Below are 26836 nucleotides of genomic sequence, written 5' to 3'. Positions count from 1 at the left end.
CGCGCGTACGCATGCGTTACATGCGCTACGCACGTAATTGTATTGCCATATGATGATTTATGCCCTGAAATTTATGAGTGCCAAATTTTGTTTAATTGTGATTCATGGTTGTGAAGATATGATTACAAACGTGATTTCGTTAAATCGTGCGTAGACCGCGTAATTTTTTATTGCGCACCGTGAAAACATAGGCCTAACCACTTTGATTCCTGGCCATAAGGAATATACTGTGAAAAATTGACCTAGCTAGATAAAACTGATATCAAGATAAGGTCAGAAAGCGATAAAACGCATAGTGATACCGGACCGACAGACCGACCGACATAGTGAACTATAGAGTCGCTTCCACGCGACTAAAAATGTTGATATTATTCAAATAAAATATTTCTCTATAGTCTTTATTCAAGTTTCAAACATATTTTATAAATCACTCAAATAATGAGATTATAACAATGTTGATATACCGATAGTCTATCTAAGATAAGAGATACATTTTTTTTTAGAATTAGTAAAATCAAATTATAACGTATTGGGTATCAATAACATGGCTAATATCTTGTGACCCACAAGCCCGTAATGTATAAAATTTGACCAATAACTTTCACGTTCACAGATTTTTATGAAATGTTATGAGTTAAATAATGTGGTAAACGTGTGTTAAGGCATGCAATGTGGCTACATTTGTAATGTCTTAATACAGTAAAAGCCTACAATTGTGTGGTGTAGCCTACGTATGCCTACTTGTAAAAAACAAAAAAAATAGAGTATACAGGCAATTGACAATTAAGTACCACGTGCTTCTGGTCATTCGCATAGCACATTGGACAAATATAGGCCTACACAAATATTTAAAGAAAAAATTATATTTACTTAGGGGGTCTATGACTCGTGTAAAATAACGTCAAGCATCTTGGTTTTTCATACAATAATTGTGAATGAAAAATATATACTAGATAGAAAATGCAAAAGAAAAAAAAAAAAATCAAACCGTTTTACGAAGGAAATTACTATTTTATTACACAACTCAATTATTTTTATAGTTTGACAGTTCAGACTTCAGATTGTGAGAAATTCCGTCAGATTAATTTTTATAACAGTACTGTTTAGACGGTCACTTATGTACACTGTATTTCTATGAACGGTTATTCCTTCCGGGTTAATTTTATAACCACTAAGGTCAACCTCAAAACAGAGTTGACCAGAGATTCTGAAAGCGCATACACATTTCTTAAGATAGTCTGCTGCGAATATGAAGCCTTTTTCGTGAAAAGCAACCCCCATAGGCATTTCAAAATGTACCCCAGACTTTTGATCGATGGTGGATAATAGTCTGCCGTCAACGCTGTAGATGTAGCAACACTTGTTGCCAGAGTCACTGACAACAAGAATATCATTCCAGACGTCAATGTATCTTGGAATTCCATTGCACGGAAATTGCCGAACAAGTTTTCCCGATTGCTCACGAACTTGAATAACTCGATTTCGTTTGTCGGCGACGTAAATATAATCCCGCCGATCACGCGCAAGGCCGAATGGACTAGGCTGCAATTGAAACGAACTGGGTATATGTAAATCTATAGATGTAGTTTTATTAAATGTGTGATCAAACGTTTTCAGAATCGGACTGGAAATGTTCGAGAAAATCAGCTTTCTCCCGTGATCAATTGAAGTGACGTCATAAAGGTTGGCAGACGACCTATCACCGTCATCATCGGTTAAAGAGAACGATCTAATGAGGTTCGTCGGTGTCACCTCGTGACACATTCTATTCCAACTATCAACTACCATTAAAACTCCATTCCTCTCTACACACATCCCTTGAGGTCCAAAATTGCACGGTAAGTTTGATTGATTATTAAAAACTGATGTTATCTCTTTTGCAAAATCATCCCTTGGGGCGGATGATATTGAGGGCATATAATTCTGATTGCGATCTTCGTTGATAGTACCTAAAAGTGAAATCTGTTCACGTAGTTGTTGCAACATTCCTGTATCAGATAATGATAATCTTCCACATTCAAATGCGTCCCCGACATCAGGAAGGTCAACAGGTGATCTCGTGTCCACTTCTGATATCAATTCTCCTGTCTTGCTGAAGACGTCCTCTTGGAACAACGCGAAGCTAATTTGTTCGTGTACCTCCATTTCTAGCCCATCTATCTGACACTCCAGCGGCTTAAGCCATCGCCTTTCATAACAAGTTACTTCTTCCATCAATTGTGAACGTCTCGTTTGAATTTCTTTGGTGAGTTCGTGTGTGAAGTAATTAATTGAATTCCTAACGGAATTCAGATTGTCTTCAATGCTCCGCTTCTTCTCTTTTAAGTGGTCAATAGTTGGTTGATACTTCAGGCGTATCGAGTTCTTAAGTTTGTCCAATTTACGATCGTTCGGTCTTTCCACATTCTCAACAAGTTCACCATTTAAGTTACCATTGCTTGTGTTAGACATACATTTATCGTTATCGCAAATGTTATTGTTCTTCGACAGCCCTTCAATAAATCGTTGAATTATGATACAAGATGGCAAACTGTTGATGGTTGGCGGTAAAAGTGTTGTTTGCAGACGACATTCAGGGCATTTGATCACGCCCTCGTATAGGAGCTTCTTGAGACAAGGTGAACAGAAAACATGCTCACAGCTGAGCCTTCTGGGATGCTCGTACTGCTGGTAACAGACCGGACAATTGAGTAGATGACGCACCTCATCAAGCACCTGAAAGAAAACAACATAAAACAATTAAAATCGTCATAATTATCTTCGTATAAGTTTTATTGTACATTTCCATTTAAAGTTAAGTGTAAACTATTAATGAACAATAGCAATTGTATACAAAAACTAATATAATAACATAACATGTTGCATAGAAATTAATCAGTTTTTACATTTGTTAAATATAAGGGCCTCAGACCTATGACGTTTAAATAAAATCCCTGAAAAATGAAAAAAAGAAATTTAGGTTAAACGATTTTCGGAGTATTCCGGTTGGCTGATTTCACAGTGCATAAGTTCCCTAAGAACACTTAACTATACAAATAATATATTGAGGGGAAACAATTGACTGGTATAACACATTAGTCGATATATTACAATTAATACACTTCATTAATTAACGTTAATCCTTTCACAGGATAGGCGGAACACCTTTTCATTGAAAGAAAAATCCGGTTTCATTTTGGTGCATTTTGTTTATTGGCTGTCAGTGCGCTGAGAATGAGCGCGTCTTTTCAAGAAGACGTCAGGAATTGTGCAGATGACTCGACCGATTTTTAAAATTCGGGTTTGTTTAGTGCATTTTGTCTATTTTCAACCGATTCTGTATGCTGTCATGAGATAGATTCTAACTGACTGTTGCACGTCATCATCTATTATTCCCAGATGACGTGCGATAGTCAGTTAGAATCTATCTTTATGACAGCTGCAGAATCGGATGCTGTTTTGTTAATGCCGCGCACTAAGGCAAAGTTAACCGTCTTCACCTATTTGAATGCTGCTCATCATAGTCATGTGATGGAATTAAACTATGATTATAAGCAGATACAAGGTGACCATGTTTAACTATACCATGCACTTACATAAAACAACCCCGAGTTTGTATAGCTCATTTGAATGTTATGCTATAAAACCGAATCGAATATTTGATGCCTGTGCTTTAATGTTTTTTTTTTCTTTGCTCAATTTCAACTTTCTCGTGTATAGTTTTACTTGCAAAATATTGTTTGACTGACCGCACCACAGTTTCGAGTACCATCGTTCCAAAGGTGAATTGTCTTTAAATAAATTAATGCCGGTTTTATTTAGATCCGTAAAAAACAATAATTTATATTATCATATTTTCTTAAATCTTCTTGTTTTTTTAATATTATACTATCGGTATATATAGCAATCAATTAGTGTTATAATATGTTGGAAAAATACTTTACGTTTAATTTTCTTTTTCTTCTGGTGTTTCAACCAAACACGCAGCCAGAAGAAGTCTCTTTTATTTCTGAAAGTGTGTAGGCTCCAAAGAATGAATTGAAGATCAAAATTCGTCAGTATTGGCTGTCATTATATAAATTAATGTAATATACGAGGATCGCATTGGATTATGAAGAGATTAACCATTTTTCTTCAACAATTACTTCACTTGATGCAGTGGGTTGATCTACTTATGTTTTCAACAAAGAAAACATCATGTATAAACAGCAATACAATACAATACCCACTTGAGATGTAATTTGCCACACCATATGTTATAATACTCACCTACAGTCTGAAGACAAAAGCCCGATCATAATATCTACCGATTATTATGTTTATATAATAAATGCAAAACCGTTTTATTATAGTTGTTAACAATTGGTTTGTGAATTAGCAATAAGGTATTTGATCTTCATTCGCTGCCTAACATTTTACCTCTGTCAGGCTTCGTTTTCAATAAAATCATTTGCCTTTAGGCCTAATAACTATTGGTGCAATTGTTTGTGGGTGGTGGGGTGGGGTTGGTAGTGGTAGTGGTGTTCGTTCGACCGAATGCTTTAGGCCTATTGAAAGTGAAATCAACATTAAAATATTACGGGTTCCGTTTAAAGACACACGCATTCATATAGCATTGTTGTTGCTTTATTTTGAAAAAGTGGACATTGAATTACGGGTAATAAAATGTAACGGTTTTAACCTGTCAACGGTTACATAACAATTATTTACAGTGTTCGCGTGCACACGAGAGAAAGGATTGCCTTGAAAAGCCATACCGTAGAAATGATACGTGTAGTAATTAATAACGAGACAACAAATATTTACAAATTTAGGCCTAATCGATATTTACTATACCAGTAACAATGAATATGCAGCTCTGGAAAACGCTTGGAAATACGTGAAATAACAATGGCAAATTGTCAACATAGTAATATTAAAACCATTAGGCCTGTAGAAATAAAGCCTTACACGCAGGCCATTGTTTAAATGTTTCATTAGGGAGATGACTTACAACTCCCTGGTTAAATACTCCCTGGATCTAAGCATTATGCAGTAGGCTTAGTAGGGTTATTTAATCATTGGAGCATGGGAAACTCATTATTTTTTCCGCATAAAGAAATATTGTAAAATGTTTATACGTATAATAGTAGGTCTACGCCTCCTCTGGGAAGAACTTAATTTATTAGCCACATCGTAATAAAAGAAGCATGGCGGAACATTGATTTTTAACCGGATAATTGACGAAAAGAAGTGCAGAGGCAAATGATTGCTAAAGATCATGGACTATCTATATAGCCCTGGATGTTTTGTAACTAACCTAAATCGCCAGACCTGGTACAAAGTCAACGTTCACTAAGGATAAGACACAAATAAAAGGGGGAGGGGGAATATAACTAATATTTCAAAAATAATAAAAATTCATTTAAATATCACTAAAAACAGATATACTATTATAATTATTTAATTTTTTTTTCTGATGAAGAATAAAATTAAAGACTACAATAGGCCTATAGACTTTATTGACCATTCAGATGAATATTATATCAATCTCTACAAACCTAATGAGCAGAGTGATATCATAAATAACGATATTTCAACTTACTTTGTTATGCGCTGTGTCCATGTCTTCTAATTGTGAAAAGAAAAGAAATCTGTTGACGTTAATGAAAATAACAAATCTAATCTCTTTTGTCTGTAGGAAACGACAAATGAATCATTTAGACAAGTTTCGTTGAATGAGACACACAGCGCAACTAACATACGTTATATTCATCATTATAATATTATTCCTAATTATTATTAGGCTTAGATTACAAGATCTGATTGGCTAATAATGTTAATTACCGGTATGTTGGATACAGCGTTATGATTGGTTAAAACATAATGACGTAATAATCCAATAAAATGAACATTCAACCAACAGCAGGACCTCGTTTTCTCTGCCTTTTATCTATTCTCAGAGTTCATATTTTTGCGATGAAAAAGACTTTTAGGGTGATCGACGAAACGCAGTTAAAGGTATAGTACACGTACACGTTATTCGTCAAAATACGATAGGCCTAATTGGACCAAGCACAATATTATAACATAACATTGCACGTACATCTTATGTGTTGCGTTCTATGGAGCAAGATTGGTATATATATTCTACAGGCCTAGTCTTTTAGTCTTTTCTTTAGTTTTCGTGTTCATAATGTATTCATCTTTTTATTTTAGAATACCATAAAAACTAATATCATAATAATATAGAGAAAGAAAACATCGTAGGCCTACAGACAAAAAAAACCCCGAGTACAGTGGAAGTAGTTGACTGTTGACTAAACAGGATTTTTAAAACTAATGACAAACCAGGGATCCTGGACAAACTAACATAATTACGATATTTGACGGTAATAAAACAAAATTTAATAGGCCAAAAGTAATAATTTATCCTTAATTAGCCTAAATTAAACCTTTGTTTTGATTGATTTTTTTTCATATGATTCTAGCGAGTGAGTGGCCGAGCGGTTAAGACAGTGGAACCATAATTACGTAGCCATAACATCGGCAAGGGTTCGAAGCTCACTCGCTCCATGGTTCTGGTGGTAGAACGAGTCTTCTCGGATAAGGACTATAAACCGTAGGTCCAGTGTACACATAGCTCATGTGCACTTTAAAGAACCTAGTACATCTTTCGAGACGAGAGGGGGGTTACCCCGGTGTACTAGTCCACACAAACACATCCACTGTCACACACAGCCACTGTACAAATTGGTCTTTGGTCTGTGCAATTGGCAAATATTCTTTGACGTCATATTATGTATCATTTTTACATTGTTTCGATGGAAAAACACACACACGCGTCGGGACTTTCCCGTCTAAGAATAATACTATAAACAGATCTCCCAAAACCGATGATTCAACGACAAAGAAATTCCCACCCACCCACACACACTATTTAATATAAAAAAGAGCGAAATGTATTCCTATTGAAGCGAATCTTTTAAAAATAAACTAATTATAATGGTTAAAAAATACAATAGTTTACCACTGATGATAGGTAGGCGTACAAACACTTACAGAAAGAGCAATGCACTAGCCATAGAAAAGGTTTGGTTTTGTTTTCATAGGACTATTTGTAATTTATATAAAAATACATATTTGGTATATTCCCGTCTTAAATATAGCCAGATCTCTCAACAAGGGTTTATAAACAAAGAAACTCCCGCCCAACCATATTATTCAATAAAAAAGAGAAAGCATTCCAAGTCAACCGAATCTTTTAACAAGCAACCTAATGGAAATGTTTAAAATATTATTGTTGATGATATCGCCGATGCGTTTACAAATTTAATACAGAACCCAAGCTTGATTTCCCAAATAGGACGCAACGACGTAAGGGCAATGCGAGTAATTTGAATCAGAATAGCCTACAGATAAGGAAATTATTTTGTTGACAAAACTTAATTATGTCAAAAATAGATATTTATGCACACATTTCAAATATTGCATTATCACTATCTTTTAGTATTATTGTATAATATGTTATGAATTGACAGATTTAAGAACAAATTAATTTCTAAAGCTCTGTCTACACTATCTAACTTTATGTGAAAAAAATATATCGCTACCATGTTTTGGCACATCACACTTTTGTTGTTGAACTTAGTTTGACAGTGTAGACGGAGCTTAATTTGATCATGATCTCTTCTTCATGGATTATTCAAAGTCGCTTTTTAAGGACGCCCATTGTAACCTTTCCTTTGCTCCTCTCTCCTCCGTACCGGAAGAGAAAGGAGCCACTGAAGACGTCATATAGATACCACCTTTAAGACCCATCTCTTTACACTAGGACGATAAAGATCGACGATAAATATATAAGCATGCATTTTTATTACATAAAACAAAAGAAAGGTTTTCCTTCTAGAACTATAGGAAAATAATTTATTCTGTCTTTGATAAAAATAATATTTGTAAAATTGATAAATAAAAACTATAAAATCGTTGTTTTGTCACGATATTATTACTAATCATGACGTCATTTGATTGGACGTGTGAAAATATCATTTTCATTAAAGGAAGCATAGATGGTTATTCTATAGTTCTAGAATGAAAAGTTTTTATATTTCTTTTGTTTTATGTATGAAAAATGTATATTTGTCTATTTATCGTCGATCGTTATCGTCCTAGTGTAAATGGGCCTTTAAAGAAATCACATACATAAACAATGATAACGTAACGTACTGTTACCGAATCTATCATCATCAATAACAATGTTATAGTTTAATTAAGGAGTGACTGTATATTCAGCCAAAAACGGTTGAATTGTTGTCTGAATCTGTACATCCGTGTTTATTTAAATATAATTGAATAAAATACACATTTTTACTCGGATACTCTTCAATCATATTATACAGTTTGTTTCTAGAATCTATGATTTCCAACAAAAGAAACACCCACCCATATTATTTCATTAAAGAGAGATTCCAGTGGATTCCAGTAAATAATGGAACTTATCCTTCAATATTTGTTTGTAGTGAATGAAATGCGATTTATTGTTTTTGTTTGGCACCAATGAGGAAGTAATTTGATATTAAAAAGAAAAACTAAAACACGCGAAATTAACAAAATCCGATATATTGAAACATGAAGGAAATATCCAGTCTGTATATTTCCTCCATGATTGAAATAAGGAAGTTTTACAAGCACATTATCATTTCCGATAGATTAAACAGGAATAAAAACATTTCTTGGTACCTGTATGGAGGAATAAACAAACAAACAAACAAACAAACAAACTGTTGGTGAGAATACAGCGTTCGTTTGCTCAGTACAAACGTACCACAGTATTTTTTTATTTTTTTTTTATAATTGAAAGAAGCCACGATTTCCTGACCGATACACGATTCCCTGTTCATCATACGCGGATTCAAGACGAGTGTTTTGAAAAATAAAAACAGAATATTGAAAATTTTTTTAAGCACCTACACATCCCTGGATCTGTCACTGTATATGGTTTATTTCAGCATTACAAAATCAATGTATTTTATTAATAAATTACAATATACTACAATAATAAAAAATTACATTTTCAATTTATCAAAAATATTGCATTCTTTTCAATATCTAGAGAGTCACTTACACTTACACTTACACTTAATGTTTGATGGAAATAGTTTAGGCTAGTGCCTATTAGATTCCATTTCTAGCCGAAAATAGTTGTCAAGTCTAGACTTAAAGATGTTCAAAGTCAGAGTCATCTTCAATTTAATTAAAGATGTATTGTCCCCCTGAAAAAATAATTCTTACAAATGTTTTTTGTTAAATATCCCATTTTAGTGTAACATAATAGTTATCCACTTTGACCAAAAATTGGATCGAAAAAAAAATGTATTTACCTGAAAAAATGTAATTTGGAGCAAAAAATGGTCAAATTGGCTGCCAGCCAATGGATTTTTGGTTGAAATTAACCATTTATTTTGTCATTTTATAAGTGAAAACATGATTTTTTTCATTTTTTTTTCTATGGAAGTGATTAACTTTATTAAAACTACAAAATAACATATTCAAAGTCTGATTTAATTAATCTTCATTTTTCATGTTTTTGGGAGACAATACATCTTTAAGCTATTAGTCATCATGAAGAGGGACTATTTGACTCTTCAAGTCACCCAATACATGGGGTATCATGTCTTGTGCCAAAAAAGCAATGTGCCGTATCCTATCTTCAGACTGCAACTTTCCTCACATGGGACTGACACTAATAGGCTCTTCTTCAAAGCGTTGTATGCTCCAGTTTTCCAATAAGTGAACTTTGGTTCGATCCTCAGAGTTAGGATGGTTGTTTTTTTCATACACCGTGAGACTATTTATAGGGGTTAGGTTAAAGGTAATATTTGGAGTTATGTGCTATGGAATGGGGCTGTTGTCATCAACAGACACGATACTGCAGAATGTTTACTGTCGCTAGACATAATACAGAGAATCGGCTGCACTGCCTGAGGAAACTCGGTTCGTTTGGAGTAAAGCAGGATATTTGTAAAATGTTTTACTCATCAGTGATGTTATCTATTTGGGGTTATTGTATGTTGGGCTGGGCTGGGAATATCAGTAAAGGGGGCTGGGAATATCAGTAAAGGGGACCGAATTGAAAAGGTGCTGGGTAGAGCGGGGAAAGTAATTGGTTCGTCTGTGCAAACGCTCGACTCTTTCTACAGCGAACGTCTTGCCGATGTGTTCCATGCTATATTGGAAGACACCAACCATCCTCTTCATAAGGACATTATCGGCTCCGTTATTGTTAGAAGTGGTAGGATGAGGACGGTGAATGCGCAGACGGACTGTTACAAGTACTCCTTCTACCCAGCTGGGATAAGGTATTATAACAAAACATTTGTTAGATAGTCCCCTTTATATTTATATTTATGTTAGGCAAGCCAAGGTTTATGAGCACTGTAATTTCCATTATTATTTTGGACAATAAATGAATCTGTATCACTAGTATTTAAAAAATATCTCTATTTAAAGACACACAAAACATAATTATGCATAATAATATATAAAAATAATACTAATAAGACTAATGAAAATCAAAATCATAATTAATGGTACCCTTACGAGTAGATGGGCTTTTGAGTGTCTCAAATTACAAAGTAGTCTCTCAACTTGTTGTTTTGTCTCTTCTAGCCCGTAAGAGTTCTCAATAACAAAGTCTGCCATCTGTTTTTTTTCTTCTAGATTCATTTGCGATTTGATTCTTTTCAGGGCGTCTTCTTCTGACAGGTTGTTTCTCTGCATAAGACGTTGTATTTGGGTTGTTCCATTGCTGCAATTTTTACAAATATTCATATTACAGTATTTTGAAATGGTGAATAAATTGATACTCAACTTTCCCAACACTAAGACATCATCATATCAACATACTGTACTGGGCTTTCAATATTACCACTTACCAGTAGACCACTACTACTCTGTGAATATATTTCAACAGCTTACTCCCCTCTAGTAATAATGGTATATCCAAAATGACAAACTGATGACCTAATTAGCAAATTTAGAAGAAAAAAATATCAATCAATAATTTAAATCAATCAATCAATAAAAACCAATCTATTATATCAATGACAAATCAATGAGTAAATCATTTGATTAATAATAATCAATAAAGGACAAAAAAACTGATAAAAGATCAATTTAATACTGAAAAATTGATAAAAAATAAATTGATTGATATGCCAGCCCTGGATATTATTGTATATAGTTTTTATTCTATTGTAAAATATCAGTCAATAATTTAAATCAATCAATCAATCAATTAAAACCAATATATATATATATATATATATATATATATCAATAACAATCAATGAGTAAATCATTTAATTAATAATAATAAAATATAAACTGAAATAATAAATAATAGAGAAACTGATAAAAGGTCACCTTAAAGGTCACCTTAATACAGAAAAATGGGGGTTTTTGTATTAAAAATGCTAAAAATAAATTGATTGATATGCCAGCTCTGGATATTATTGTACATTGTTTTTTTTCTACTGAATTTTATACAATATTTTTTTAACATACCTTCCTGTTATTATACAAAGGGAAAATTACTACAATAAAATTAGGAATGACTAATTATGATTATTATTAAGGAGTTGAGTTCAATCACTTGAAAGAAATGTAGAATAATAATGTAACAATAATAATATATTAGCCATAACAATTCCATTATTTATTTTAACAAGGAACCGAAACAATAATTTTCTTCAAATGCAGTTGACTTTCTTCATTTAATCATTTTAACGTTGGTAAGTAAATATTCCAAACACTTCCAATATTTATATTCAATTCAATTCAAAATTCTTTATTCATCCCACACGGGGCAATTCAAATAAAAAGGTCTGGATTAAAATGATCTTAAAAAATATACAAAATTGGTTTCTCAAGACAAAAGTTTTATCTTCACATTTCACAAGATCAGATTTTATCTGATAGTAAGCTCGAATTAACAATAACATTAACATTTTTAAAAAAAGATAAAAAGCTAGTAATAATTGTGAGTGACTGGCCAAGTGGCAGGCACATACTAACCTACCCTCTGGCCTAAAATAATTGTTACTAGTACACAAATCTACACATTTACTCCTAGGCACTGTTTTTACCATAACAAAATGTTGATACTGTCTAGGATTGAACCCAGGGTGTTGGTCGGAAGGCACAAATACCACTTTCTATATTTACCTTTAATAAAATTCACAAAGACTTGCCACATCATTTCTTTTTGTATAAACGGATGAGTGCAAGAATTGAGAAGTTTGCGTTTCTTTTCATCGCCAAATATACATGCCGCAAGCTTTGGTCGATCTATGGTTCTATCAGCGAGTAAGAACTCATGGCCAAAGTGTTTGACAATAAGACGCCAAGCTGGCGTATTTGGCTCTACCACTTGTCTGTAAACGAATATTTTACTATATAAATAGGGCGCTTTTGATTTTAAGAAGACCGATGACCAGTCTAGGTCAGGTCAATCGATGTGTCGTCAGAAACCATCAAACCTGCGTCATGTGAGGAGTGAATATACGCGTCCCAATATGCATGCGCACAACAAACAAACATGACATAGTTTGGTCGTCGATCATCAAAACTCAATAGCTCCCTACTCTTTCATGGTTTGATTTAAATGTTTAATTAATTCAAATGTTTTGTGGTCACACTTATTTGACTATGCAGTATACAGAAGTGTAATAAAATTATTCAGAAATAGATACAGTAGCTGTGAATGTCAGCAAGCTTGGTGCTTGCAAAGATAAAGTCGCTTCATTATGGCTACAGCAGAATGACATTGTACTATAAAGAAGAGATGGGTTTGTATGTTAATGTCCACACCTTTGAGCAGTTCAGCCCAGTTACTGAATACTGAATGAATACTGAATACTGAAATGCTTTATTTGTCCATCATCATCATAAAATAACAACAGAAATTCTTCTTGAAGATTGACAATTATTAGTAAAATAATAAATAGATATACAATATAATATATTATGTACACACACATAATTGCACAAAAAAAAATATAAGTTATGAAACACGGTGTAAAAATGACAAGGTATTAAAATTGAATAGGATTCAGGAGATTAAAATAGTTTAAAACAGCTTTAAAAGGATTAAAAACAGCTTTAAAAAGATTCAAACCATTAGAATGTTCCTAAAACCTTACAATTTATAAATTGCTAGTTAGGCTGCAAGTTACACTAAGTTTATTAGATCTATAAGCCTGAAAAAAATAACCACAACATTTTCACCAAAGTAACCCGTTCTACCCCTTCCCCTCAAACTCCTCTTTGATAACCACTTCAAACCCGATTAACTCTCCTCAAACCACTATTTTTTCCCTCTATGTCAGCTTCGTTCATCCTCTATAACATCTATTGACAGTTCCATCTCTTCAGCACAAAACGTATGGTCACTGCGCCTTTTCCTTTTAAGCCCCTCTTATTTGGAACTCATTACTATTTTCTGTTGGCGTAATTCATCAAACCTACTTTCCTTTAAAGTCAACTTATAAACAAATCTTTTTTCAGAATTTTTAATTACCCTGCTTTATTCTCACACAGCGCCGTTAATAAGTTTTGAATTGGCGCTATATAAACATCTGTTGTTGTTGTTATTATTATTAATCAGTTATTATTCCAATCAGATACTGTATCTACAGTAGAAATAACTTGGCATATAACAGTCGGAGAATTATACAAACTTCCCTTTCACATTCTTTTAAATTTTAATTACCTTGCTTTATTCTCACACAGCGCTGTTAAGCTTTGAATTAGCGCTATAAATATCTGTTGTTATTATTATTATTAATATGTTATTATTCCAATCAGATACTGTATCTACCGTAGAATTAATTTGGCATATAACAGTCAGAGAATTATACAAACTTCCCTTTTTTTATTCATAGTTTATAACCAGCCACAATCTTTAAATACGATACTGAGATTGAGAAAATAAATAACAATTTTTGACTTGCATTGTACAGTTACAAGTCTTTTGAAAACAATTTTCGAAAACTTTGTTATCTAGTGGCTTATTTTAGTGTTTAATGTAGCATAAAACAGCCTTCTTGGAAAACTTAAAATTTTCTATACAGCATTCATGGAAACAATAGTTCCATACAAATTCACATGCAATTGTATGTTTCATGATTTAATTTGATCTTAGTATCTTTTCAAATTTCAATTTCACATTATATTCTATAGATTCAATTGTATTGCGGTTACTTGTTATGTTAAGAACAGTTCAATCTATTGAGTATTGAATAAATAACAGTATAAAACATTGTTGAAATTATTCCATTGTGACTACCAACATTTAAGTTTCAATATTAACCACCATTTAAGCTGTTTTTTTAGTTCCATTCCAATATTGTTTATATCTCTACCTTCTTTGTCTTCTACTCTTATTTAGTCTCCACCCCCCATTGACCACCCTGTCTCATTTTGTTGTATTTCTTTTATTCCTGTCCACCCAGGCAGCACTTGCCAGTTTTTATGCTATGACATTATCCAAATTCCGTCACTTGCACTGATGAAGGGCTAGTGTTAATAAAATTGATTAAAATGTAATTAAAAGTTATACTTGAATTTATACCTTGCTATAACATCGGCATCTATAATTGGGCATCCAAACTTTGCAAGCATTGTTGAAACTGTACTCTTGCCAGATGCTATTCCTCCTGTCAGCCCAACCAGAAACATAACTGCTGGGCCTACATCTACCTGGGGTGCCAAAAAAAAAAAGATTACAGTCCTTGGTCAATATAACTGGACACTAAATTTAGATTCACATTGATCAGATTCGGTATGCATCCAAAACAGATAACACTGGATGACCCAAAAGGGGCTCCGATTCGAGCGCCCAGAAAATATGCAAAATCAATCAAACTTTATATTTTAATGTACTAGCGCACACGAGTGTAAATTATTCTTTGCCGCAAGTACTACTTCTGTACACACTTAGCACATAGATAATTCACCGTTCAAATATGCAATTACATTTTTGTTTAAATATATTATATTTATATAGTGTTTCCCGAAAACTCTGCTAATTTTTCTGGCTGTTTTACTTTATCGTTTTCATTTAGGTTTTCGCTTTTTTTTTATATCTCTATTGAGATCCAGCCACTGATACCCACAGCATTGTCATTTTTTCAGTAATTTGCTTTTGGATTTGTATATTTATAATAAAAAATATATAAAAATCAAAATTATTATATGCGATCTTTGTATAAATAAAAATATATATAATATGCCTCCTGACCTAGGCTACCATGGAGGAAATATATATATTTCCTCCATGCATGGTTACAAAAACACAGACACAGTCTGAGCTAAAATAATAAACGCTGTGGCTAAAGATACGGTACCGTATTCTAACTTCCCTTTATGGCCAACGGCAATGGGGTGCTGGATTATGACGTAATGCAATTTTACCGTACCTTTTTAGTAAACGGAAGTTACGATACGGTACCGTATCATAGCCACAAATAATAAAATAGGTCCTACTAGCCTAGGCCCTCCTCTAACCTAGCCTAGTACAAGATATGCCTAGGCCTACATCATTCCCCTGCCTGCCCTGGCTAGTAGTATAGGTGTTATGCGCGATTTGAACGATTTGCGCAATTTGAAATTGCGCAAAAAAATCCTTGCGCAATTTGAAATTGCGCAAAGAATTCTTGCGCAATTTAAAATTGCGCAAGGATTTTTTTGCGCAATTTCAAATTGCGCAATCAACTTGCGCAATTTCAAATTGCGCAAGAATTCTTTGCGCAATTTTAAATTGCGCTGCACAATTTGTAAATTGCGCAAGATAGTTCTTGCGCAATATGACACCTTTGCGCAATTTGAAAACGAACTGTAAATTTTCAAATTGCGCAACAAAATTCTACCAGACAATCGGTATTATAATAATTTATTGGAAACTAAATAACTCAAAATAAAACATAATAAATGCGAAGATGTGTGTAATAAATACATAACTATTATTATTACAATTAAATAATATTATCACTGTAACTTGAAATAAATCAAAATAAATGTAAAAATTAAGTTTTTAATATTAGTTTAAGCTAACCTAGTCAGTATCAGTAGTCCAGACCCTAGCTAGGCTAGAGTAGTATAGCCGGCCGCCCGCGCCGCGCCCGCCTGGTGGAACACCACCGCTTCGTTTTCCTTCGTCGGTTCTTCGACGGTATGCTAACTTATAACAATATTTGCACTACTAAAATAAGAAAATGCAAATATTTATCTTTAATTTTGAATCATTCTTAGAAATTACTATAAAAATATGGGTATGCATGATTTCACAATCTGTCGAAAAACCTTGCGCAATTTGCAGATTACTTGCGCAATTTAATACGTTGCTTGCGCAATTTGAAACACATGTTTCAATTCAAATTGCGCAAGGATTTTTTTTGCGCAATTTCAAATTGCGCAAATCGTTCAAATCGCGCATAACATAGGCATAGACTAGGCCTCTAGGCCTAGGCTAGTAGTAGTAGTAAGTACTGTAGTGTAGTAGCTAGTAGTAGATATAAGTAGGCCTATCTATAGGCTAAGTACTGTGTAGGCGTAGCCTAACTAGTTAGGCTAGCCTACTAGTACTACTAGAGTACAGGTACCTACCGTACCTATCTAGTAGGCCTAGCTAGAGGCCTAGTATTTTTAGGCTCACTATAATAAATAGGTGGTCTAGGTAGTAGGCCTAGCTAGGCTAGGCTAGGCCTAGCTAGGCTAGGCTAGGCCTAGGCCTCACCAGGCCTAGCCTAGTCTGAGGCCTAGGCCTAGCTAGGCCTATTATTCTATATAGGCCTAGCTAGTACTAGGCCTAGTGGTGGATAGGCTAGCCTAGGCTATATAAGTATCACCTGTTTTTAAATGGTATACACAGGGGGATTTAGTAGATAACAACAAGACTAGGCTAGGCTAGGCCTTACCTTATGTAACTAGCCTACTGCAACTCAGTTAGGGCGGGAGGCCCAGCCTAGCAAAGAACATTTTCTTCTTTCAGCAGAAGGGTTAAGGACGACTAGGCCTAGGTGTAAACCGTCTGGTTTACAAAGTCTAATCTTACTTTTTTTTACAAGAGGGCAGCAACACCTGTTCGATGATGCGTGACGGCGATTATATGCCGACGACGACTAAAAAACAGAAAGAAGAGGACGGAAAGACGGCTAGAAAACTGATCTAATGTGGGCTAATTAATATTAATACAATAAGGTAGGCCTATATATAGGACTAGCCTTGGTGTATAAAGTATAAATAGCCTTATTCTATTGTCAAAACCTATTTTAATTTACACATAAGTATATTAGGTAGGCCTATTAAGCCTAAATAAGGTAGGCCTACTAGCCTAGCTGGACCTAGCTAGGCCCTAGCCTAGGGCCGCTAGGCTAGGCCTAGCCTAGGCCTACTCTACTAGCTAGGCCCTACCCTAGTTAGGCCTAGGCTAGATAAATAGCCTAGCCTAGTACAGTAGTATACTGTAGTTAGTGTACAAGCTAGAGAGAGGCGTGTAGTAGCTAGCTCGGCCTACTATATCTAGAGGGTACAGTAGGAGGCTAGAAATTATAAGCCTATTATTAAGTATTATTATGAATAGGTTAGGCCCTGGCTAGCCTACTAACTACTACTACTACTCTAGGATAGAAATTTGTTTGAAGCTTAAAAAACCCGTATATACTGTATACTGTATATATATATATATATATATATATTATATCCCTGATATAGGCACATGAATGAAATCTTATGGTGGTCAGAATCGTGATGAAATATGGCGGATAAACCAGAATCAATTCTTCAGCTTTTTGGAAACAAGACTCACACACTGAAACTTGGAAAAAGTTTTGAGAGGTCATCTGGAGAAGTTTATCATAAATTAAAATGTTAGTGAACTTCGATATACTGATGTTTAAAACATTGTACAGTGCATTTAGGAGAGACTTTGTTTGGAAGGTGTTTTGAAATAAAATAAAGAACAAAATATCATTTTGAATGGTAGCATCCATTGCTGAATTGATTGTTACTACTTACACTGTATAACATTACTACAGTATAGGTCGTCTCCCTCATCAATTTTTTTAGCTAACTTTTTTTACTTCAGTATTAAATTACTACCTATTATTATTTTGGTAGAAACATTGTGATATCCGTAAAAAAAATTGAAAGTTGCAAAAAAGTATTTTGCAAATTATTTTCATTTATCTTGTTTTGTAGATGATTTTAAACCAGCTTCAATCGATTGCTCGCAGGAGGCCAACCTACAAGTTGAAGAAAGTAACAAAGTTTCATTAACACTTCCAAACTTTGAGGTCAGTAAAATAATAATAATTTATTGGGGTTACTTTTTGTAAAAGGAGGGACAAAGGTCTGTCTACATAATCATAAATGTTGATGGCTGAATTTCATTACTTTTCATTTAAAAAACCCCACAAATATATACATACAGGTAATACTGTATAAAATTAATTGTAATAAATAGATATAAATACACAATTTAAAAGTTCTATACAAATTCATCAAAATTACCATCCATGAAAAAAGACTAAAAACATTAATTAAAATTATTAAATATTACTATTATATTTAAGATTGTGTTGATGTACAAAACATCCTGTTAAACCATTGACGGAAATGAATAAACGTGGTTTACCACACAATAGAGGAAAACAATTCTTCCAGCTGAACCTGCAGGGCAGCTAATATCCTGAGGCCCTCTGACAAAATATAAACACCTTTAATTAACTAGATTACAGTATTTTCATAAATGTTATTGCAGGGCTCGGTAACAAGTCATACACTTTACCAAGGCTCAAAGGTTCCAAATCCCAAAGAGTGTGTTCTGATATTTGACCATGCTACAGGGCAGTTTACACTGGAGAGACTGAGCAGTAGTATCACAGTCAAGAAACAAAGGTATATATGCTTCAATTGCACCTGGTTGTTGCATTGCAGCCTTATTACAACTCAATTGCACCTGGTTGTTGCATTGCAGCCTTATTACAACTCAATTGCACCTGGTTGATGCATTGCAACCTTATTACAACTCAATTGCACCTGGTTGATGCATTGCAACCTTATTACAACTCAATTGCACCTGGTTGTTGCATTGCAGCCTCATTACAACTCAATTGCACCTGTTTGTTGCATTGCAGCCTCATTACAACTCAATTGCACCTGGTTGTTGCATTGCAGCCTCATTACACCTCAATTGCACCTGGTTGTTGCATTGCAGCCTCGTTACAACTCAATTGCACCTGGTTGTTGCATTGAAGCCTCATTACAACTCAATTGCACCAGGTTGTTGCATTGCAGCCTCATTACAACTCAATTGCACCTGGTTGTTGCATTGCAGCCTCATTACAACTCAATTGCACCTGGTTGTTGCATTGAAGCCTCATTACAACTCAATTGCACCTGGTTGTTGCATTGCAGCCTCGTTACAACTCAATTGCACCTGGTTGTTGCATTGCAGCCTTGTTACAACTCAATTGCACCTGGTTGTTGCATTGAAGCCTCGTTACAACTCAATTGCACCTGGTTGTTGCATTGCAGCCTCGTTACAACTCAATTGCACCTGGTTGTTGCATTGAAGCCTCATTACAACTCAATTGCACCTGGTTGTTGCATTGCAGCCTCGTTACAACTCAATTGCACCTGGTTGTTGCATTGCAGCCTCATTACAACTCAATTGCACCTGGTTGTTGCATTGCAGCCTCATTACAACTCAATTTCACCTGGTTGTTGCATTGCAGCCTCATTACAACTCAATTGCACCTGGTTGTTGCATTGAAGCCTCATTACAACTCAATTGCACCTGGTTGTTGCATTGCAGCCTCGTTACAACTCAATTGCACCTGGTTGTTGCATTGCAGCCTCATTACAACTCATTTAGTGATCATGATTGGTTGTATTTGCATTCACATTTATTAAAAATAATCCAAAAAAAATACAAGCATACATCTACAGTAAGTTAAACAATAATAGTAGCTGTTTCATGGATCGAAAATACTGTAGAAGTAAAAGAACTTGTATTGTTCAACCTCTAAACAGAAACATACATTTGCTAATGTTAGATATATAAATAATAATTATAACAAAATTCTAAAATAAGACATTATTAAGGAGCTTTCAATTTGTGACTTTGTCATGTTAGCTCATTCTACGCATATGCGGAAGATAGGATGTGTGTTCTTTATACATCAACCCCGGGGGGGTCACTTGTATATAAACCAAACGGGGAGGTGCAGCAGCCACTTCAAGACATGAGGCACTCTTGCGCTACCTGTTTTACTGAAAAATACTACGGACTTGAACTACCATTTACCAAAATCCAGTGTTCTCTAAAAAGACGGTAGAAACAAGGCCACGCCAGAGAGGGCGCAAAATAAATTTGTACTGGTTCCCAGCATGATCTGCGCATGGCCGAAGAGACCGTTCATGGAAAAATCACGAATGTGTTTTGAAAGTTTATCGCGCATCCGGGGGGGGGGGGGGGGAGGTGCATGACGAGAGACGATGATCAAGAGTGGTCACAGTTGAATGATTTTGTCCTAGGCTGGATGTTTCGTGTTCTTCTGCTGATGCGAAAACTCTAGGCCTATTCAAAGGTATTTAGCGATAGGCCCCGCGATGGGCTTATAGCATCCAGTATGCTAAAATACCTGAAAAATTTGGCGATAAATCGTGACATTTTGACACGGGTGGGCGGGCTAGGGACTTAAACTACTAATTTCACCCTGTCATTTCCCACACTTGTGCAACCAACTCTTCATATTTTCCCACACTTGTGCTACCAGGCCCTCGAAAATATACCCGTAAATGCGGCACCTCCCCGTATGGAAATATTTAAGAGTGACCCCCCCGGGACATCAACACAGTTTTTGTGGTTTCTAGGTTCAGGCAACGACCAACAAACATAATTGACATGACCTTACTAGGTCATCAGGCGTCTAAAATCAAAAGCTCCCTATTATCCACAGAGAGTTAGTAAAATATTTGTGTGATCCAATGACCTTCTGAGATAGTGAGGTCAAACTGAGATTGTGATTGAGACCTCAATCCATCTTAAATATATATTTCTCCTTAAAAATTTGCAAAATTCTTCCAATAGGATTGATGGAACAAGTAAAGCCCACCTGTATCCACGGCAACGGGTTCCTCCTGTTGGGTCAACAAAGTCATCTTTCAAAAAGAAAGATAAAAAAGAAGTTACAAGTCAACAAATATCAAAGGAAGATATTGAAAAAGGTCAGTATATACTGTATGCGTAATATTGACATTAAAGGTTACAGGTCACCCAATTCATTGAAATGACCTTGTTTTCTCTAACCAATTTAAACTTGATTTAAGGCCTTCTACCCATCAGCATTTCGTTGCAACTCTCTTGGATTCTAGACAATTAAAGGTCAATTTTATTTATTTTGGTAGTGAAATATCTAGTAAAATAAAACTAAAAACTAATTTTAAACATGTACCAATACAAATAAATAATTAAGATTAAAAATATATTCAAATAGTATTAAATAAAAAAACTGACCTGTATGGTTGTTTTCAACAAGAACTGAGGATACATGTCATTGACTGCTTGACTTCAGAATCCACTGCCTATTCTTGTATTCTTTATTTTAAACCTTTCAAATCTGTTTTTTAGATGCAAGGTGCTTAAAAGTGCCATAGACATGAACAAAGAAATATATACATGCTTCATATGTTACATTATTCTGTCACCTACATGCATGTTCCTGAACATCCTTTAGAAGGATAGGAAGTAGAATTTTCAGTTTTTGCTGACATCAACAACACTCATCACTATGGTGGCAATTATTACAGCAAATATAAAGGCATATTTGTCTTGGAAAATCAGTGATTTTTTTAAATTATACTACAATATGTTATTTAGTTTATATTTTAATTTAATAGAAGTAGAAGCAGCCTTAGCTAGATGTTCACCTGTTAAACAAGAACCTGCCGAATCCACCGCAAGCAGTGGTTCGAGCAGTGCAGAGTCATCTGATAGCAGCAGCGAATCTGAAGATGAAAGAAACGTACAAAAAAGAGCACCACCTCCTCCACCAAGAGATACAAGAGCACCGGTTGCACCTCCACCAAGAGATGCAAGACCACCAGTTGCAAAGAAACAAAAACTATCAAATGACAACTCAAGAGGTAAAGTTTTGGTTTACCGGTATTTTGGTTTGTTATAACAACAAGACGAATCAAATAGCAATTATGATCATTTGCCTATCTCAACACTTTCCATATTTTGCTCAGTAATTCAGATTTTAAACTTTAAAGATCTGTCTACACTATCAGAAGTGTTAGTGGTAGTACTGTAATATGACATCACGGTGTCCATCGCCGTTTTATATGGGCACATCACATATAGCTTGATAGTGTAGACAGAGGTTTATTCCATCTTCCAATTGAATAGATGATACATACTTTTTATATTATTAAACTATTTTTATGTGTGTATTGTTTTATTTCTCCATAGGTTCTGCAGAAAATAAACATTCAAGCAGCCCACCAAATAACTTCATGATGAACTTACTATGTATGATGACACTTCTTTTTACTCGTACTGTATAAGCTAAGCAAATACCATATTGAGTGTTATACCATTCTTAAATTTAGCGTTCAATTTCTCATTATTATCCACTGTCCAATCTATTGCATTCAATGTCTTTACATCCGTGCCAACAGCTGCCAAAAAAAAAAAGCATAAATTGATGGGGCGAGAAAGAATAATAATGTTAACATCCTAGATTTATAAAGCGCCTAATGTTGTGAAACCTCTGAGCGCTGTACATTTTATTACCCCGGTAATTTTTAGATCAAACATGCGCGAAGTTGTCTTAACCTTACCATTTGTACACCTGGGTGGAGAGAGGCAAATGCAAATAAAATGTCTTTGCCTAAGTATACAAGCAGTGCGACGAACGTTGAATTCTAACCTACAATCCGTAGTCCAACACACTACATCCTTATTTTTACACAATAAACTGACTTACCCTGTTTTAAATGTGCAGTGCTCCATCTTCTCTATCCAACAATTTCCTCGATGAAATAAAAAAAAAATTGTCAAAACCATCTTTTTTTTAAATAAAATTTCCTTAAATCTTTTTTACAGGTGAAGATTTGCAATTGAGTGAGTCAAGTAGTGACAGTGACTAAGAAGATTTAGAAGACGAAAAAATATTTTGAAATAAATAAATTAACATTCATACTTTTCTTGTAAAAGCTATAAAAAAGAAAGTGCAACAAATCATTTAAGGATTTCAAAAATCTTATAATCATCATTAAGGTTTTTTTTTCTTAGATCGTCCCTAATACCAGGTAACATTTAACACAATCCAGTTTTTCCTTTTTTATAAAAATCTATATTTTCAAATAAAACTCACAGTTCATAAGTGTAAGTTGTGGAGGAATCAAAGAACAGACAGATACTGTGTTATCACCAAGCATTCGATTAGGACATTACCATTGAGTATAGTTTTTCAGTTAAATACTTTTTGAGTGTTGCGATTTTTCTCAACAAAAAAGCTTATGTGCAACGTTTTCTATTTTTCAAATGAATTTCTGACTAGCAAAATCAGTTTACAATTTTTTATTCCAATATTTATGTTGACTACAAAGTTCCCAATCGAATACAACATTTAGCTTGCAAATATAGTTGAACTTTTTAGTATTGGACTTTTTGGATCCCATGAGAATGTTAAGTAATCGAGACTAAAAAACGTTTGTTCATCTTAAGAAACTTGGCCTTTTCTTTTCTATTTATTAATATTTATGTACAAAACAAATTAAGTGCTTAAAAAATACCTGTATGGCTATTGTATACTTACCACAAGAGTGAATAAATATATATTAAGAACATTTCAATAACTTATTTCTGTTGAATTATTTTCTCTAAATTGAGTAAAAAAAATGTGGTACAAGAACTTTCAACACAAAAGCCAGAAGTGCATGTGAAAAGTTTTGCAGTATTTGAGAGAATATTTTCAGGAGTTGAAATATTATTGAATAGAAAAGTCAATGAAAATACTCTATCCATGCAACGAATATATAATATATGCATCATAATCATAATGATCAGTTTCATCTTGTCAAAGACTAGGCTACACAGGAAAATGGTGGCGCTCAGATTTTAGCCGAGGAGCAAAGCAATATAGATTGGCATGGTACAAGTTGGTTTTTGGCTTATCGCATGACACAAAAATCTTTTCTTTTTCAAGCTGGTTGTTAAAAACCTATACCTTATAATTTAAAAAATAACCAATATATAAGAAATTATCAAATTAAATGATATACTCTAGTGGCTAGATCAACTTTCGTATGCACTTTGAGGTCCAGAGAATTTGACTTCAGAAATTGGTTTAGGGTGGTCAAACAATCATATTTGGCTTGGTTACACATTTTGAAAATGTGGCGAAAGGTCAAAAGGTCAAGGTGAAAGGTCATAAGACCAAACATGAATATGTCCTTAAATCTCAACAACCACTGGTCACAACGAGGTAATTTTGGTCTTAAATTAATCAGAAGGTATACATTTATATTCAGTCTAATGGCACATTTTAGTAAAAAATGACCGAAAATGCCATTTATAACCTTTGACCCACAACCCAGGGCATGTATGTATCTCCGTAACTACTGGTCATAGACACTTGAATTTGCTTTTAAATTGTTCGAAATATATGTTTTGTTATTTGTTACACATTTTGAAAAATGTTACAAAGGGTCAAAGGGTCAAGGTCAAGGGTTATTTGAACAAATAAAAAAAGGTACTTGTATCTCGGCAACCACTGGTCGCAGCAAGTCAATTTTGGTCTCAAAATGTTCAAAAGGCATGCATTTATATTCCATCTAATGGGGCATTTTAGTCAAAAATGATCAGAAATGCCATTTATGACCTTTGACCCACATACCAGGGCATCTTCATATCTCTGTAAGTACAGGTCGTAGAAACTTAAATTTGGTATCAAATTGTTCGAAATATACATATTTACATTCATTGTAATAGAAAATGTGGTTAAAAGATGAACAGAAATACTATTACTAATGTTTCAAACAAAAAACATATCTACACAACTTATCCTTAGACAGTAATGTTATGCAATATAACTGATACTTTAAATTGTTTTAATTTCAAGTACTAGTTATTGCTGTCCCCGAGGACATTTTGATAGAAACGTTAAGCTCAACAGTTCTTTTCAGAATGCTAGAAGTAACTTGCCATATGTATCCGATTAAACGCCCCAGGCATTTATTGTTCAAAAGGGTTTTTAGGGGGAAAGGAGGCATCTTTATTTGGGGTATAATATGGTAACATGTATAATCAAATAAATACCACCTAGATGTAAAAAAAATACTGCACAATTAATATCAAAAAGTGATAAAATTATGTCAAAATGCTTGGTAAATTGTAGATTATGGTAGTTAATGAAATGTGTTGACGTGATACAATTATTCTGTAAATGCATGTGGCGGGGCGTTTATTCCACATGGTGTTCTATTGGAGGGAATGGTGGCGTTTATTTGAAGGAATACTCTAATTTTAATAATTGTATTTCGTTTCTCAACTGATAAAAGGTACTTTACATGATTTGTTTTCCTCTTTATGCTTTTTAACGAAATGTTTCTGTCTTTTAAAATAAAGGTGATAGATTCCATTAAATGGATCTTCTCCTCCAGGTGCCAGTATAATGATATAAAACAATGACACATCATTATCCTGACACGATTGCACTCATAATGGATCTTCATTCTATCATCTATTTGTTTGTAACTACAATTTGACAACAATCTTTTGCATAGTTTCAAATGCCAATACATAGTTTCATTACTATTGTACAATATGTCCAGCTTTCCTGAAAACACCCTTGTGTACTGTAGTACAGTGTTGTAGTATGATTTTATCATGATAAAAAAAACTTCTGATGCTTTTATTGTCAATGCATTCAGTACCTAAAACATGTCAAAGTTTCTAGTGGTATTGATAATAAATCTCCAGAAATATATATTGTTTTATTATCTACACTGGGGACAGACGTGTATATGTATAAGTTTTGTCGTTGACATTCAAAACTATTATGCAACAGTGTTACGTAACAATGACAATGACTTGGTTTATTATTGTGGTCTCCGATACCTTTTTTACATGATTGTACTTCCACCGGGATAGAATGAGGTTTAATCCCGTTATTATTCTTATTATATATATATTTTTTTTTATATACAGTATATATCTGGGGTGTATTTATTTGATTATACATGTTACCATTATTACACCCAACAAAATAAACACCTTCCCTGAATAAATAAATGCCCGAGGATTTTATTCGGGTAACTACAGTAAATTACTTCTAGCATTCTCAAAATGTTTGAACGTTCGGGGGTCAACAATACTTTCTAGCATTATTATAAGCAAAAGTACAATTATTACAAACAGTAAAGGATTTGTTTTAATTCCTACAGTATAATGAAATCATTAAGCATCAATTATTGCATAACATTACTGTCTAATGATAAGTTGGGTAGATATGTTTTTCATTTAAAAGATTAGTAATTAATAGTATTTCTGATCATCTTTTATCCAAATTTTCTGTTAGAATGAATGTAAATATGTGTATTTCTAACAATTTGATACTAAATTTAAGTTTCTACGACCTGTACTTACAGAGATAAGAAGATGGCCTGGTATGTATGTCAAAGGTCAGAAATGTCATTTCCGGTCATTTTTTACTAAAATGTTTCATTAGACTGAATATGAATGTATACCTTCTGAACATTTTGAGACCAAAATTTACTCGCTGTGACCAGTGGTTGCCGAGATACA

The 26836-nt window shown here is 34.0% G+C and overlaps 3 protein-coding genes and 1 long non-coding RNA gene across 6 annotated transcripts; 2 read left to right on the top strand and 2 right to left on the bottom strand.

Annotated features, from left to right (window-relative positions):
* Positions 1 to 865: 865 nt before the first annotated feature.
* Positions 866 to 5683, bottom strand: LOC140046342 (uncharacterized). Its single transcript, XM_072090957.1, has 2 exons — positions 5564 to 5683; positions 866 to 2715 (listed from the first exon to the last, which is right to left on the bottom strand). Exons 1-2 carry the CDS (start codon positions 5582 to 5584, stop codon positions 1057 to 1059), a joined length of 1680 nt encoding a protein of 559 aa, XP_071947058.1. The 5' UTR covers positions 5585 to 5683; the 3' UTR covers positions 866 to 1056.
* Positions 3085 to 4168, top strand: LOC140046336 (uncharacterized). Its single transcript, XR_011844762.1, has 3 exons — positions 3085 to 3280; positions 3700 to 3761; positions 3967 to 4168. It is a non-coding gene; the product is annotated as an uncharacterized lncRNA (long non-coding RNA).
* A 3103-nt stretch (positions 5684 to 8786) lies between the features above and the next one.
* Positions 8787 to 17058, bottom strand: LOC140055809 (dephospho-CoA kinase domain-containing protein-like). 2 transcript variants are annotated; one of them, XM_072101185.1, is made up of 5 exons: positions 16935 to 17058; positions 14591 to 14718; positions 12184 to 12392; positions 10893 to 10980; positions 8787 to 10765 (listed from the first exon to the last, which is right to left on the bottom strand). In XM_072101185.1, the coding sequence occupies exons 2-5, from the start codon at positions 14695 to 14697 to the stop codon at positions 10483 to 10485; spliced, it is 687 nt and encodes a 228-aa protein (XP_071957286.1). In that variant the 5' UTR covers positions 14698 to 14718; positions 16935 to 17058; the 3' UTR covers positions 8787 to 10482. The 2 variants fall into 2 exon arrangements, with proteins under 2 accessions (XP_071957286.1, XP_071957288.1); XM_072101187.1 differs by having other exon boundaries at positions 16866 to 17038.
* Positions 17059 to 17117: 59 nt separating this feature from the next.
* Positions 17118 to 23870, top strand: LOC140055783 (ELL-associated factor 2-like). Of its 2 annotated transcripts, none has more exons than XM_072101184.1 (8): positions 17118 to 17189; positions 17731 to 17885; positions 18217 to 18311; positions 18779 to 18915; positions 21113 to 21249; positions 21922 to 22167; positions 22496 to 22555; positions 23132 to 23870. In XM_072101184.1, the coding sequence occupies exons 2-8, from the start codon at positions 17774 to 17776 to the stop codon at positions 23173 to 23175; spliced, it is 831 nt and encodes a 276-aa protein (XP_071957285.1). In that variant the 5' UTR covers positions 17118 to 17189; positions 17731 to 17773; the 3' UTR covers positions 23176 to 23870. The 2 variants fall into 2 exon arrangements, with proteins under 2 accessions (XP_071957285.1, XP_071957284.1); XM_072101183.1 differs by having other exon boundaries at positions 17118 to 17217.
* The last annotated feature ends 2966 nt before the right edge of the window (positions 23871 to 26836 follow it).

The sequence above is a fragment of the Antedon mediterranea genome, chromosome 1 (genome assembly GCF_964355755.1).
Source record: "Antedon mediterranea chromosome 1, ecAntMedi1.1, whole genome shotgun sequence".
NCBI classification, from domain to species: domain Eukaryota; kingdom Metazoa; phylum Echinodermata; class Crinoidea; order Comatulida; family Antedonidae; genus Antedon; species Antedon mediterranea.
Note: the sequence above shows the minus strand (reverse complement) of the source record. Positions and strands in the feature narration are given on the sequence as shown.

Excerpts from the sequence above, each read along its gene's own strand:
- LOC140046342 (XM_072090957.1), bottom strand. The coding sequence starts at position 5,584 with ATGGACACAGCGCATAACAAA. Across the intron at positions 2,716-5,563 it reads TGGACACAGCGCATAACAAA|GTGCTTGATGAGGTGCGTCA; the intron begins GTAAGTTGAAAT and ends GTTTTCTTTCAG.
- LOC140055809 (XM_072101185.1), bottom strand. The coding sequence starts at position 14,697 with ATGTTTCTGGTTGGGCTGACAGGAGGAATAGCATCTGGCAAGAGTACA. Across the intron at positions 12,393-14,590 it reads GATGCCGATGTTATAGCAAG|ACAAGTGGTAGAGCCAAATA; the intron begins GTATAAATTCAA and ends ATTCGTTTACAG. Across the intron at positions 10,981-12,183 it reads CTTTGTGAATTTTATTAAAG|GTCATCAGTTTGTCATTTTG; the intron begins GTAAATATAGAA and ends TTTGCTAATTAG.
- LOC140055783 (XM_072101184.1), top strand. The coding sequence starts at position 17,774 with ATGGCGGATAAACCAGAATCAATTCTTCAGCTTTTTGGAAACAAGACT. Across the intron at positions 18,916-21,112 it reads ATCACAGTCAAGAAACAAAG|GATTGATGGAACAAGTAAAG; the intron begins GTATATATGCTT and ends TTCTTCCAATAG. Across the intron at positions 22,556-23,131 it reads CTTCATGATGAACTTACTAT|GTGAAGATTTGCAATTGAGT; the intron begins GTATGATGACAC and ends TCTTTTTTACAG.